Source organism: Epinephelus fuscoguttatus, linkage group LG16, assembly GCF_011397635.1.
Source record: "Epinephelus fuscoguttatus linkage group LG16, E.fuscoguttatus.final_Chr_v1".
NCBI lineage: Eukaryota > Metazoa > Chordata > Actinopteri > Perciformes > Serranidae > Epinephelus > Epinephelus fuscoguttatus.
In genome coordinates this window covers 26,078,315-26,093,640 of record NC_064767.1, presented here as the reverse complement: position 1 = coordinate 26,093,640, position 15,326 = coordinate 26,078,315, and the positions used below count along the sequence as shown (strand labels likewise).

General features: G+C 41.8%; 1 protein-coding gene and 1 pseudogene across 2 annotated transcripts; one reads left to right on the top strand and one right to left on the bottom strand.

Annotated features, from left to right (window-relative positions):
- Nucleotides 1–344: 344 nt before the first annotated feature.
- Nucleotides 345–5,208, bottom strand: LOC125903868 (THAP domain-containing protein 6-like; annotated as a pseudogene).
- Nucleotides 5,209–5,669: 461 nt separating this feature from the next.
- nolc1 (nucleolar and coiled-body phosphoprotein 1) lies at nucleotides 5,670–14,597 on the top strand. Of its 2 annotated transcripts, none has more exons than XM_049600722.1 (13): nucleotides 5,670–5,822; nucleotides 6,454–6,509; nucleotides 7,204–7,364; nucleotides 7,472–7,584; nucleotides 7,680–7,791; nucleotides 7,895–8,019; nucleotides 8,154–8,262; nucleotides 9,504–9,599; nucleotides 9,793–10,140; nucleotides 10,600–12,108; nucleotides 13,061–13,197; nucleotides 13,291–13,374; nucleotides 13,487–14,597. In XM_049600722.1, the coding sequence occupies exons 1-13, from the start codon at nucleotides 5,712–5,714 to the stop codon at nucleotides 13,643–13,645; spliced, it is 3,120 nt and encodes a 1,039-aa protein (XP_049456679.1). In that variant the 5' UTR covers nucleotides 5,670–5,711; the 3' UTR covers nucleotides 13,646–14,597. The 2 variants fall into 2 exon arrangements, with proteins under 2 accessions (XP_049456679.1, XP_049456678.1); XM_049600721.1 differs by having other exon boundaries at nucleotides 7,469–7,584.
- Nucleotides 14,598–15,326: the final 729 nt, after the last annotated feature.

The following is a 15,326-nucleotide window of genomic DNA, read 5'->3' as shown; positions in this document are numbered from 1 at the left end:
TGATAACCAAGACAAAGATTTGTGTTTTTTCTGTCAGTTGATCTTGAGTTTGGGGAAATTTCACATCCATAAAAACAAATGGGTCAAATCTAAACCAAACATTGTACCCTTTCGACAAGAACTGCACTGTTATGCTGCCACAATCAAGGACATCAGAAATAAGAAAGCCGCAAAAACATACTCTATTATGGAGAAATTTTGTGGAAGTGATCTGTAAAGGCCTCTGGCTGTTTTTGTTTTTTGTTTTTTTACTCTTGCTTTGTGTGTATCTCTGCACCCCATGTAGGTTTGTAAGTATCTATGGGTGTATGCCTGTATGTAAGGTCTTGTGTGTCACACAATTTAAAAAAAAAAAAAAAAAAAACTTCTATTGAGGAAGGAGCTGTATGCACAAGTAGAATGAGTAAAATAGAATAACTCACTGAATTTTCAACTGATTTTCAAGCGGTTTGGTTTGTTATAAACGGCACACGTAGTTATGATACAGGATGCTTTTGTAAATTAAAAATGCTGTAATACTCTCTGGAGATAGCAACAGTATGTTATTTAGGTCACAACACAGTTCTTTTATTCACCTCAACCCTGTATAAACATATATACTTTATAAACACAATATACACAATACAAAACATAGTATAGCATAAAATATACACCATAAAAACAAGCACTTCAGAGGCTACATCAGTCTCATCAAGTGCCATCCCCCATATTCACAAATCCAGACATTTTTTGCATATGGGGGTTGTACTGGACATGTTTTTTGATGGCCATGGCACCCAACATGAGTGCCACACAACCATATTTAGTTGGATCTTCTTCATGCCTTTTCTGCAACATGTCCAACATCATCATGTTGAGTCCAAGCTTGGCATCCACCGATTTCATCCACCTTTGCAAAAAGAAAACAAATAGCTATTTAAGCACTTTAACCCTGACATCCCTATTTTGGGCACTTTTTCTTTCTTTCATTTTTCTTTCTAAAATTATTCTCTTTTTCCAAGACATTCAAAAATAGTGAAAATAGCAAATCTACAAGCTCGTAGTTTGTACATCACTTTGCTGTTTGTCATACAACATATTATGTAGGGCTAAAGTGGTTTAAGTATTTGAACCAGTATGTTTAAATATATGTGTAATCAAACAACATGAACAACACCTTTGCAATGTATGTGGATGTGGGAGGGGAAGGTGCAGACTCCCTCAGGTAGGTGTACATTTTTGGACCATGGAGGTGGAGTGTGAGGGCAAACTCTCTCTGGTCCTTTGAGTATTCTTGGCCCGGGTTGGAAAGGAGATCTATCTGAAGATCTGAAATTCAGTTCGTACAAACTAATTAGTAAGTTCCCTTGAAATAATACCTATATGAATTCTAACAAAGACTGTTAACATAACATAAAGTTGTATTATCATCTAATTTTACCTGAGTAGAAATCAAGCCTCTTCCCTCAGCTCATCAGTTATGCGGTTCTTTTTCTTCAGATCCTCCAGAAGACTCTCGATTGTTTTCTTTGCCCTCCATTCTCTTTTCTTGGCATTCTGCTTCTCTCGCTCCAGACTCTCCACTTTAGCCAAAGCTTCACTGAGTCTGGCCTTTAGATGAGTGGGGGAATCAGGCAATGCATAGGTGTGGTCCTAGTAGAAAGAAGGATGTCATACCTGTAAATACCACTGCGAGTACCATGGATATGAGTAAGTGCGTGTGTGCGTGCATGCGTGCGTGCGTGTGTGAATGCATACTGTAGTTAACAGTGGCACATTTCAAAGTGTGCACATGTGTATATGTGAATGTGTCTGAAAAGAGTAGCAAAAAGCAAGGGAGAGGTTTTAATGTGACCAGGGCCATGATGCTCACAGCTGTATGGGACTGGACATATCAAATACAAATACTTACAACATTGGGCTGAGGTTCACTTTCAAGGAAATGCTGAGGAAGGTCCACTTGTGGGCTCTTTTCAGCTTTCCTTGAAGCTTTTGTGGTCCTGGTTGCTACTGGCTAAAATGGAAGAAACACAACATTTAAAAACAACTTAATTAAAAACAATTTGAACAGGTTTTAGTATCCCACAGTGTGTACTGTAATACACAATACATCACTGATTCCTAAACATGCAGAAAGAACAAATAGAAAAAAAACATGTTCAGCAAAGTGTGATTGTTTATACATCTTTTTTGTTAAATTAAGACAGAGAGATTAGATTTCAGTTTTGCTTCGACTCTACTTGAATTTACACATACAGGTCATTCAAGAATTTTTTTTTATAGTAGTAGTACATAATCCCCCCCAGATGATAAGTTCATTGACGACTGATGTGCCAATGACAGGGCCTCACCAAAGAGGTGCACTTGTTTTGTGCACTAGGATACCTGAAACAGTGATATTAACTACCTGTTCTTACATATGAAATCAGACATCTATGTAAGCAAATAGCGTAATAATACACCTACTCTTTGGAGATGAGATGGGAAGTTGAACACAGATGGTATAGCACCATCTCTAAGCCGGACAATCTGACCCGTCCTGTCAAATTCGTTCGGCTTGAAGTGCTTACTGCAGAGCTTGGATGCCTCTGTGGCAGTAAACCCCTCCCTTCTCAACACAACTTCCCACTGCCTTCTCAACTTTTCATCTTTGGGAAATCTGCAAAATGTGAGAAAACCAGCGAGAGATGTAAAAGTGTCTACACTATAACGTATATAAAAAGGGAGAGAGTACTCCTCCCTTCAAATTAAGGTTAAGGACAGAAAAAAAAAAGATTATGCCAAGAAATTGTTTGGAAACTTTTCGAAGAAGAACCATACTGTTATGTTGTTATTATATCTGTATTTGTAGGTACTAATGGGTTAAGACAGTCCCTGTCTCCTGAATAGCACTGAACAACCCACGTTTTAACATTCTCTTGTATAAATTAACATATGAGGAAAAACAATTTCAAATATAAACCAGGTGCCAGGTGTATTGCACACTGACTAACAATGTGCAATGCACCTCCCTACCGCTAAAGTGGCGCAGTAGAAAGCCGATGCACTCATTCATTGCAGGACGAAGAAGGGGTGAAGAAAATTTAAAGACATCCCGAGATAAAATGCATGTTTATTGAACAATAACGGATATACAAACACAGGGCAACCCCCGTACTTCCTAACATCTGTGTCTATGAGGTGAGTACATGTTTGATTTGAACGTTTATGGAGACGTGAATCCGTCTAGACCGGGGGCCTGTATCACGAAGCAGGATTAATGTCTTAGTGAGGTAACTTCAGGGTTAACCCTGGGTTTTCGGTCTCACGAAGCCGGTTCAGTTCTTATCGGGCTAGATCACCACGGTAACTTACTCTGAACGGCTATCCTGCTCCGGAGCAGGGTAAATTCAGGGTTACATCTAATCCTATAAAAAGCACCACCCACTGGCCAATCAGCTGTTCGGAAAAAAATGACTCCGCTGACAGAAATGCAGCCCAGTCATGACGGGAAGTTTAATTAATTTGAAAGTTTATTTTGAACATTAAAAAAGAAAAGAAAACAACAACAACAGACAATGAAAAGATTGTTCAAAAAGGAGTGAAAAGAAGTCGAACTTTCATCCCACCCCTTCATAAGAAAGAAACTGATCATTTGCGGACACTTAATAGCACCATTAATTAGTGCCAACATTTTGTTTTGTTGGAGGAAATGATCCCTGTTAAAGAGAATTGACAGCTTTGCTGCTGGAAATGTGGAAAGTAGCCTTTCATGTCTACACTTCATGGCGTTTGAGGGATTTTCCTTGTTTTTTTAAAAAGGGAGACTAGGTATATTTCTGCGCAGCTGTTAATTTCTAACACAGCTCAATATCAGGATGATTTTATTCAGACTATCAATTTGGTGTTGATATGATTTAATTGTGGTGTCAGCTTTAAGCTTTATTGTAGCATATATAACGTTATGACAAAGAAGACCAATTTATCAGACGCAATGATGTTAGACGATAATTGTAATACACGCAATTCATCTGCGCAGCATTGATTTCATGGGATTCAAGGGTGTGATCAGTGTCAGATGTACAGGTACAGGTACTGCAGCTTCTTGAACCAGTGATGAGTAATTTAACCTACACATAATTTTATTTGCTACCTTGTTTTGTCTTGATTTTTCCCTCTCTCCTCCTCTATTTCTTCTTTCCTGACCCGTTTTTTTTTCCTTCTCTATTATGTGATTTCATTGATGTTTTGACAGGGGAATTTCTTTGATAAGCTTTTAGTGGCTTCTAACCTCTCCAGCACTTTTCTTTTTTTAATCTTGTAAATGTTATGCTGTCTGTTTTTAACATTATGTGCAAATAAACGAATCTAAACTAAAGCTAAACATTATTCATCCCGTTATGTGTTGCCACGCATGTTTCCTCCTCCTGCAGCTGCCACGGTGTTGGCCTTTTCTGTAAAGTTGCTTTTCTCCACCTCATATTTTAGTAGAATTAATCTCTGATCCTCACGAGAAATACTTTTTCCCCTCACATACAGCGCTCCGTGAGGACGCTCAGTGACGCTGCGCCTCTCTCATGATTGTGATTGGTCCGCTGCGTGCGCGTTCACGGCTCTTCATCTTCTTCAACTCTAGGTTGAGTTACCGAGTTGATATTCAGCGTTGTGATACCGATTATCCTGATTGCCATTGTTAGGGTTAGTCAACCCAGGATAGGTCTGGGTAACCCAGGAAAGGTTGATCTCGCTTCGTGATACAGGCCCCGGGAACCCCCAAACAAAAAACGGGGTTCGTTTTCAAGACGTTCATGCAATGAACGTCTTGGTCCAAGGCTATGTTGTTTGCCAGCTAATAACTACAACCACATTCATTACAGTCGCTGTCGTGAAGATAAGGCTGTCATAAAATCGGCATAGAGAAAAGCATAAAATAAAATTAGATGAAAATCTCGATTATGGTTTACATGATTTATAAATTCTCGGCTTTGATAGCTGTCCCTATCGCTGGCCTTGTCTAGTCTAATCTAGCTGCTGACTATGTTAGCATTTCGCTAGTGGCCAAATAACGTTAGTTACAGTAACATAATGTTATAAATGGCCAAACACAACCAAATTAGTGTTCAGTCTTACTTGTGAAAGGTAATTCCCCGCGATCTGGTGTCATTGTTGCGCCGGTTATTACAACCGTAGGCTGCACAAAATACCGGCATCCTTCCTCTGTGACTATTGAAGCTCGACTGTAAGTTTATGTGATAAGACCCACCCAATATGGCGGCGGCGGCGGCGCAGTACGCGCTCAGGCAGTCGAAGGGGCGTCTACGTATATGACCATAGTGGCCATAGACATATGATAGTGGCTATTTCGAGAATGAAAAAATGTGGTACTTTTAATAAAGCAATGCTATGGTTATGCTTTTTATTTTAAAATGTATCTCGTAAACCGATAAAATCCCGAGAGGAAAGTTAGTTAGCTAATCTCACTCTTTACTTCCTGGTGCTACCGGACATTACAGTCTATGATTTTTTGTCAAATTCAGAGTTACAACCGTTATGTATGCTTACCATTATTTTTTAAAAAGAAAATAGGCGCTGTTCAAGACTGTTTTAGCGATTAACTGCGGGGTAAATTACCCTATTACTGCTAAAATACATCGTTTTAAGCGTAAGTTGACGTCACAGTTATACGCGAGTGCGCATGCCCACAAGTGACGGTTCTGTCCACTTCCTTCCCTTCCAGAAGGAGCGTGGTGAAGATGGCGGCGGAAAAGTCGAAGCCGAGCGATCTTTACAAATGCGTATATTCGTTTCTGGTGGAGAACAAGTTCACCAAGGCGGCGCAGCAGTTTCTGAAACAGACTAAAGTGGTAAGCGGCTCACCTTGTGTTGTTGACAGTCAGCGGCTCGTGCTGTCTGTCCTCAGCTCTGACATGAAGTTGCTAAGACAAACCGCACGAGGAATAAACCTATAGCTATGTAACGTAGAGGGACCGTGCAGCCGCCGGTGAAGTTAGCACGTGTGGGGGCACATGTGCAAGTGTTTCAGCTGCCACGTTGTTACTTTAAAATAATTTATATTCACATCTATTAGAGTGTAAATGGGAATCATACAGTGTTTTTTGTATTGTATGGAACTGATTAGAAGCAGAATAAGGTTTGTTTGCCAAGTATGTTCTCACTTACAAGGAATTTGCCTTAGTGTTAGGTGCATAAAATAAACACATTATGAAGAAATAATAAGGGCAAAGTGCTGATAAAGCCAAGAACATAAATTTAGAATACAATAAGTTCAATAAGAATATGGAAAATATACTTAAATAATGTTGTAAGCAATATGTAAAATATAATAGTTTTAGAATGAGAGAGTTGTAAAATTTAGTGTAGGATCGGATGTGTAAAAATATTGATCAGGGGATGATGAATGAATGACTGTTGAATTGTAGCAACATTAAAACAGCTTGTAGTGGCTAAGTTAGTGCTTCACGTGTTTCTCTCCAGACTCCACAAGATGAAAATGAAGAGAGCCTCGTCAACATCTACAACTTCTGGGTGAAGTGAGTTCTTTATTGTTTTTCTTGTGATGCTAAAGCTTGTGCAGTTATACTAATATCAGTAAACTTTCAGAATATGGCCAGGGTTTTTCTCCACTATCAAATGTAGATGTCTGTCCCTCAAAAGTAAAAATCCACCTTAAGTAGACTGAACACTGCTTTGTATGTGCTGTAAAGCCAATATATGCAATCGTGGGCACAGTTTTCCTTAGCAGTAGATTAATGTTTTAATTAGTGACATTATCAGGTGACACTTACTTGATCTGTAAACCCTTGAAGTGATTTACTCTGTAAATCCATCTTACAGTTGTTCAACAGAAAATACTTTACTTCAACAGACAATTTAACATCTGGCTGATGGACAACTGTCGCTCTTTGGTTATCACTTTAACATTTATAGTAATGCTGATCAGTGTGCATTCCCTGTAAGGATAAATTAATTTAACCGTAGCATCCCCGCCGCCGCCGCCGCTGCTGTTGTCCTAGTATCCTAGGGTTTGTTTGCTCTCTAAGCAGCAGCAGCAGCAGCAGCAGCTCATATATTTGTCTCTAGTTGTCATCAGTATGCTCTGTCTCTTCGGTCCAGCCTGAGGAGGAACTGGTCAAAAGTAAACTCTAAGCTGTTTATTTTACAAATAAAAGGTGAATTCTATTGGGGTAAATTCTTCTAATTCTAATATCGCTGTGGGTCTTCTAGGTCTCCTGAAGCCAGGAAACGAAAAGCACCTCCTAACGAGGGTGAAACTTCAAATGGTCCATCAGCCAAGAAAGCAAAACCTGGTGCAGAGAGCTCCAGTGAAGACTCAAGCAGCGAGGATGAAGAAGCTGTTGGAAAACCCGCAAAGGCAGCCCCTGCAGGTAATAGTAATATATTTGATGTGATTGAATTCTGTCAGTAATGTGCCACTCTGAAAACTCCCACAGCATTATCAGATTACATTTCTCTGTAATGTTTGTTTTAGCAGCCAAGGTTGCGCCTGCTAAAGCAGCAGCAGCAGCTGCTAAAGCCGCATCCAGCAGCAGTGAAGACTCCAGTGACTCTGAGGAGGAGAAGGCACCTGCAAAAGCTCCTGCAAAGGTAGGAGGAAACATTATTCATCCCAGATCGTGTCATTTGTGCAAAGCTATGTATGTGGGTTTATGCTATTATTAAAATGTGGTCTCTGTGTGTAGGCTGCCGTGAAGCTGCCTGCTGCTCCTGCTGCAGGAAGGAAGAAAGACAGCAGCTCCAGCAGTGAGGAATCTGACTCTGAGGATGAGCAACCCGCCAAAGCCTCTGCACCAAGTGAGTTTAGAGCCAGAAGTCATTAATGTTGTGTAATGCAACTGTCTTTAATTGTTAACTAAATCTGAGCTGATAATGAAAATGTGTCTTATCTGAATAATAGAACCCAAGGCTGGTGCAGTCACAACACCCAAACCAGCTGCCACTGCTAAAGGCGCAACTCAGAAAAAGCAGGAGAGCAGCAGTGAAGATAGTTCCTCAGATTCTGAAGATGAAGAACCTGCAAAGGTATGAAAAATCATCTGGCCTCATCTAAAAATTACATGTTTTTGATCTTTTTAGTCCAAAGATGATAAAAATGTAGAGCCATAGTGATTTTACTTGGTAAATGGATACACAATGTACTTTACGTGCTGTGATAGGCTCCAGCCAAACCTGCCCCAGCAAAGAAGGCTGCAGCTGCTGCTGAATCAAGCAGTGAAGACTCTTCATCTGAAGATGAGGCTCCTCCCAGCAAAAAACCCAAAGCAGGTCTGTTTTTATGTCTTTTCGTACTTTATCCCTGTATGCCCAATGGCTTTCAGACACAACATAATAACAACAATAAAATGAATAGTTGAAAAAGGAATGTGGTGCTAAGAATACCAGTGACAACCATGGAAGGTTTGATTACACTTGCAATGAGTTCCCACAAACATAATGCCTCAACCCACAAACATAATGCCGAAGGCATTATGTTTGTGGATTGTCTGTCCTTCAGTCTGTCTGTCAGTCCAATCCTTGTAACCACAATATCTCATGAATGCCTCAAGGGATTTCTTCAAATTTGGCACAAATGTTCACTTGGACTCAACGATGAAGTGATTAGTTTTTGGTGGTCAAAGGTCAAGGCCACTGTGACCTTGTCTGTCTCATTCTAATAAACATGATATCTCAAGAATGACTTGAGGGAATTTTTTCAAATTTGGAATAAATATTCCTTTACATTGAAGATAAATTGATTAGATATTGGTTGTCAAAGGTCAAGGTTGCTGTGACCTTGCATCTATGTAATTCTCGTGAACACAAAATCTCAAGAACAGCTTGAGGGAATTGCTTCAGCTCTGGCAAGATATTCACTCAGACTCAACAATGAACCGATTGGATTTTGGTGGTCAAAGGTTAAGGTTAGTGTGACCTCACAAAATATGTTCCTGACACTTCACACAAATTGATAAAATAATAAAGTGATGACATTTTATATCCAAAAGGTCAAAGGTCAACTTCACTGTGACATCAGAACATAATGTTCTGCATGAAAAGGTCTTCTGGCTATTATTCAATGTCCTATCTCAGGAACAGAAGGGGAAATATTAGGTCAGAAACTTGGTGACACTTATCTTGGCTGCCTAACATGCTACTGTACTGGTGTACCCCAGTCAAACAGTGCTATACAGAAAAATAGTGAAATTAACATAAGATTTCCTTAACAGGATATAGTTAGTCTGTCCTGTCATATACTCCCCAGCCAGAAATTGGTATAGGCTTGTTTATTTCTTATTTTTCTTTAAATAACCTTGAAACATTGAAACTTGCCACACTATACTACCTCATCCCAAAACTGCTCATTCTTCTCCTTGCCCATTGCCATCCATGGTGCTGACAGGCCACCAGTTGTGTCCTATCTGAAGACAATGTAAAAAGCTGATAACCTGATCCTAAGTGGTTGAAATATTGTACAGAGGCCCTTTGTTGAATGTAATGATGGTGATGAGTTTCCTTTTTCTTGGTAGGAGCATACAGTGCAGTCCCACCTCCTGCCTCAGTCCAGAAAGCTCCAGCTGCACCCGCAGCTACAAAGAAGCAGGAGTCCAGTTCTGAGAGCTCTGGTAATGATCAGACAAGTCTGTAATTTTTAGGCATGGGCAGCACAAGCAAAAACACTATTCGAAAATCGTGGCAACTATTCGACAATTTTTCGAATAATCGCCCCCACTTGTGACCCATCCCTAGTAATTTTCTACTCAGTGGGATCCAAATGCCAAACGTGACAAAAATTTCTTCATGCCTTTGTCTTTCCAGATTCAAGCTCAGATGAAGAGGAGGCAAAGAAGCCTGCAGCCAAAGCCACCCCAGCTAAAGCTGCCCCAGCCAAGGCTGCACCTGCTAAAGAGGAAGACTCAGACTCATCAAGTTCAGAGGACGAAGAGGAGGCAAAGAAACCTGCCGCCAAGGTGACTCCCGCTAAGGCTGCTCCAGCTAAAGCTGTTGCAGCCAAAGCCACGCCTGCTAAAGAAGACTCATCAGAGGAGGATTCCAGTTCAGAGGAGGAGGAGGAGACGGCAAAGAAGCCCACAGCTAAACCTGCACCCGCCAAGGCTGCACCTGCCAAGGCTACTCCTGCTAAAAAAGACGAGTCCTCAAGCTCAGGTAAGAGACATCTGATTTTGAGCATGTGAGCTCATTGTTGATATAAAAGTGATATACTGTTGTTTTTTTGTAAAACCTTGAATTGGTTTCTATTCAAGTAAATTTTGTTGCCTGTTCTGGCAGTTTGTGGAGTGATCAAGGCTACAGTAATATTCACCATTTAAATCCAATCAAGAGAACTGTCTGTTATGAAATTATTTCTGTTCTCACCTCTGCTTTGTTACATACATTCAATCATCCATTAGGTTCACCTAACTAAAATGAATGCAGTCAAATACAATAGACCTGCTATAAAATTACCTTCATGAAGGATATGTTAATTTTCCGTTGAAAGTGTTTGACTGAACATTGTGGTAGGATTTGTCTCAGTATTACCCAATAAACCGGCAACTGAGCACACATTCATGTGTCTATCAGCAAAATGTTCAAAATCTTATTTGCTTTTCTTCCCAAATTCAGAGAGCAGCTCTGAAGATGAGGCTCCAGCAAAGCCTGCCGCTAAAACTGCACCTCCACCGAAGCCTGCTGCTGCTTCTAAACCCCCAGCCAAGGCAGCAGAGAGCAGCTCTGAGGAAGAGTCATCTGAAGACGAGGAAGAACCGGCGAAAGCCAAGCCGGCAGCCAAGCCAGCCTCTAAACCAGCTACCCCTGCTTCAAAGCCTGCTACCCCTGTGGCAAAGCCTTCTGCAGCAGCGGAGAGCAGCTCAGACTCCGACTCCTCTGAGGATGAGGAAGAACCAGCTAAGGCTAAGCCAACAGCAGCTAAGCCAGCTACAAAGGCTGCTACACCTGTTGCAAAGCCTGCTAAAGCAGCAGAGAGCAGCTCAGACTCCGACTCTTCTTCTGAAGATGAAGAACCAGCAGTCAAAACTAAACCTGCAGCGGCTAAACCAGCTACGCCAGCCTCAAAGCCTGCAACTCCTGCAGCAAAGCCTGCTGCAGAGGAGAGCAGCTCAGACTCTGACTCTTCTGAGGATGAGGAAGAGCCAGCCAAGGCTAAGCCAACAGCAGCTAAACCAGCTACACCAGCTGCAAAGCCAGCTGCCCCTGTTGCAAAGCCTGCTGCTAAAGCAGCAGAGAGCAGCTCAGACTCTGACTCCTCTTCTGAAGATGAAGAACCAGCAGTCAAGGCTAAACCTGCAGCCAAAAAGCCTGCTACTCCTGCAGCAAAGCCTGCTACTCCTGCAGCAAAGCCTGCTAAAGCAGCAGAGAGCAGCTCAGACTCTGACTCATCTTCTGAAGATGAAGAACCAGCAGTCAAGTCTAAACCTGCAGCAGCCAAGTCAACTACACCAGGCTCAAAGCCTGCTACTCCTGCAGCAAAGCCTGCTGCTGCTGCTGCTGCAGCAGCAGAGAGCAGCTCAGACTCTGACTCCTCATCTGAGGATGAGGAAGAACCAGTGAAAGCCAAGGCAGCAGCAGTGGCTAAACCAGCTGTCCCAGTTACAAAGCCTGCTGCAAAGGCTGGGGCAGCAGCAGCAGATAGCAGCTCTGACTCAGACAGCTCAGACTCTGAGAGTGAGGCAGCAAAACCTGCAGTCAAGAAACAAGCAGCATCAGCAGCAGCAGCAGCAGCCCCTGCTGGCACACCCACAGCCACAAAGGCAGCTGCAGCTCCAAAAAAGAAGGCTGAGGAGAGCAGCTCTGAGTCTTCAGACAGCTCAGATTCAGAGGCAGAAGCAAAGTCCACCCCTGCAAAGCCTGCAGTCACCAATGGTAAGGCTGCAACACCCAAAGCAGCAACACCCAAGGCTGCAGCAAAACCAGAAGAGTCCTCATCCAGTGACAGCAGCTCTGAAGAGGAAGAGGAGGCCAGTAAAAGTAAACCTGCTACACCTGCCCCAACATCCAAGACGACCCCAGCAGCTAAACCCAAAGATGCCAGCAGCAGCTCTGAAGAGAGCTCATCAGATGAGGAGGAAGCACCACGCAAAGCAGCCACAGCACCCACCACCCCTGTAACAAATGGTAAGTCTTAAACAAAAACTGAACATGTTGTGGCCACTTAACAAAGAAATAAATGTATTAATGGGTAAACGGCACACTGAAGCCTAGCCATTAGGGTTTTAACCCAACTTTTATTAGTCTTTTAAATGCAGCATAATTATATGCATGTTAAGGTCATGAAACACTTACAGTGGCATGCAGAAGTTTGGGCACCCATGGTCAAAATTTCTTTTATAGTTAAGTAAGTAGAAGATGAACTGATCTCCAAAAGGCATGAAGTTAAAGATGAAACATGCTGTTTAAGCAGGATAAGTGTATTTTGTTTTGTTTTGTTCAATTTTAGACTGGAAAAAAAAACAGTAAAGGAGCACCATTCAAACGTTGGGCATGAAGTTAAAATAGAACCTTTTTAGACACAATGAGCAAGGGTATGTTTGGAAGAAAAAAAGGTAAAAGGAACACCTGTCCAACTGTTAAACACGGGGGTGGATCGATCATGCTTTGGGCTTGTGTTGCAGCCAGTGGCACAGGGAACATTACAAATGTCACACCATCTGTAAAAAAGCTGAAAATGGAGAGAGGGTGCCTTCTACAACAGAATAATGATCCTGAACGCACCTCGAAATCCACAATGGACTACGCCAGGAGGCACAAGCTGAAGGTTTTTGCCATGGCCCTGAGGCCCTCACAGTCCCCCGACAGGTCTTTTACTTGTTTAGCTATTCACAGTGAAGTGAAACACCCAAACGTTTGCATCCAACTGTATATTGTCGACTTATATTAAGTTTAAGTTTATTTACTTTATTAATCCCCCTGAGGGGAAATTCTATGTTTTCACTCTTGCTTGTGAATTACACACAGGTCCGAAAGACACACGCATGCACAAACAGGACCTATATATGCACAAAGTGGAGAGATGTCAGAGCACAATATTAGCACAAATAACTGTTTTTTTCCCCTGTGATTCTTGCAGGTACAAATGGAAAGAGAAAAAGAGATGAAGAGTCGTCATCAGATAGTGAAGAGGAAGAAGAAGAGACAGAAGTCAATACACCAAAAAACAAGAAAGCAACAACCACACCACAGACGTTTCCTAAAGCCAATAAGAAGGTAATACCTGCTGGAGACTGGAACTTAGTCTCAAGCCTGAATTTCTGAAGGAAAAAGAGCTGTTATTTTATAGATGTGACTTCTGTCTTTCAGACCTCCAACGTACCGTTCCGTAGAATAAGAGAGGAAGAAGTAGAGGTGGATCCGCGTCTTGCAGACAATTCTTTTGAGGCAAAGGTGAGTTCAGTAACCACTGCGAGCATTCTTCAAACAGAACTACGTACTAAGATTTGCTGAGGTGAGCCAATAACTTACCCTCAAACATGTTCTTTGGTCTTTGATATTCCAGTATGGAGCTGATGGGGACTGGGGCCAGAAAGCCAACAACGTGCTCAAGTTCACAAAAGGCAAATCATTCCGCCACGAAAAGACGAAGAAGAAGAGAGGAAGCTACCGCGGCGGCGCCATCTCCACTACAGTCAACTCTATTAAGTTTGACAGTGACTGAGGATGCTCCCTCTCTGGACCCTCCCACCTGAACTTTACTGTACCTGTGTGATCAGGACTATCAGTTGTCTGCTTCCCCCTTCTGTAAACAGTCCCTCTATCATCACTACCCAACAGCAGCACGCTGACACAGGAGTGTGACCGTAGAGCTGAGCTGGCACTTCCATGCATTTAGCTGCCCTTAGTTTGTAATGGAGACCATTCTTTTGATCTGTGATCTGAAGCAACAGTTAGTGGGGCTGTGGCAGCAGGAGAGATGTTCCCATACTTCTAAAGGTTGACATCCATTACCACTTATAGCCACTAGGTGGCTGCAGGCCACCTGTTAATGGGGAAAAAGCCAATGTGTGTGTTGGGCCCTTTTTTTTTGTTGCTTGTTGACTTTAACCTGTACTCTGTTCTCAAATGACAAACGTTTTGTCATTTCTTTGTGATACTGTTTTCTCATCTATCTATGTATGTATGACAGCCATCCATCCCAACAAGTTCTTTATTATGTATTAAGAAAAGGCTGGAGTGATTTTTTTTTTTTGTTGTTGTTGTTAGTTTTTTTTTAATGGATTCTTGGATCTTTCTTTGTCGATTTTTATTTGGCCACATTAAAAGTGGAGAGGATGTGTGCTTGGGTTTTTTCTCTTTATATTACACAAACATTTTGAGAGTAGAACTGAATTTTATACTGTGTATTTATTAAGTTTTATTCCATCTCATTGTTTAGGACCTCAGATGTTTTTCCATTCTATTCTCAAGCCATTTTGCTTTGAAACTATTGTTCTAATGTGAGGATACCCCTGACAACCCTCCATAATCTGTTTGTTAGTGGTAGTGAATTCATGATTCACTAACAGAACTAAGAGCCATTTTTGTTTGAATTTACTGTGTAAACTTTTCTGTTGTTTTGTATTAATTCTTGTCGCTGTAATTAAAGGCCTAAAAGATTAAATGTTGATGTGATGGGAGTCGTTGCTTTGAGGTTTTTTTGTTTTACTCCCATCTATCCATCCATTTTCAACCTCTTGTCTGAAGCCGGGTCAGGGGGGCAGCAGAGGAGAGCAAAAGTAAAACAAACCCCTCCAAGCATGGGTGCAGATCTGATGACAAGTTTGGGGGGGACACAATCAGTTGTGATTTTTTTTTAATTGCACGTGTGCAAATCATGCCCACAGAGCACTTGAGATTGCCAGCATATTTCACGATTTCATAGAGGCTCATCACCATCACCAAGTCATTCAAAAAGCACTACAAAGAGAATCATATGCTTACCTTTACTGTTTATTTCTCTTAAACAGCCAGTAGTACATGGAACCAGCCATCACCCTCCTTTTCACTGCTTCGCTGTTAGTTAATGCTACTTCTAGTTTCAGGGTCTCAGGCATGTTATGTCCACTCACGTTCTCATCTCTCGCCTCTCACGGATTCCCATTTCTCCTCATCATCTTCCCTTTCTCCCAGTATATAGGACTACTGTATACATTTGTTCAATTTCAATCATTTAAGCTATTTAGAATTGGGGGGGACAGTTTGTGTTTTTCAGAATTTGGGGGGGACATGTCCCCCCCATCCCTCCCGGGATCTGCATCCATGCCTCCAAGAGTCGCCACCTTAACGTGGTGAAAAGGTTAGCGTGTTCCTGTGATCCTGGGAGCTGTGTTGTCCAGGGCTAATAGCACCTAGTAGGGTGT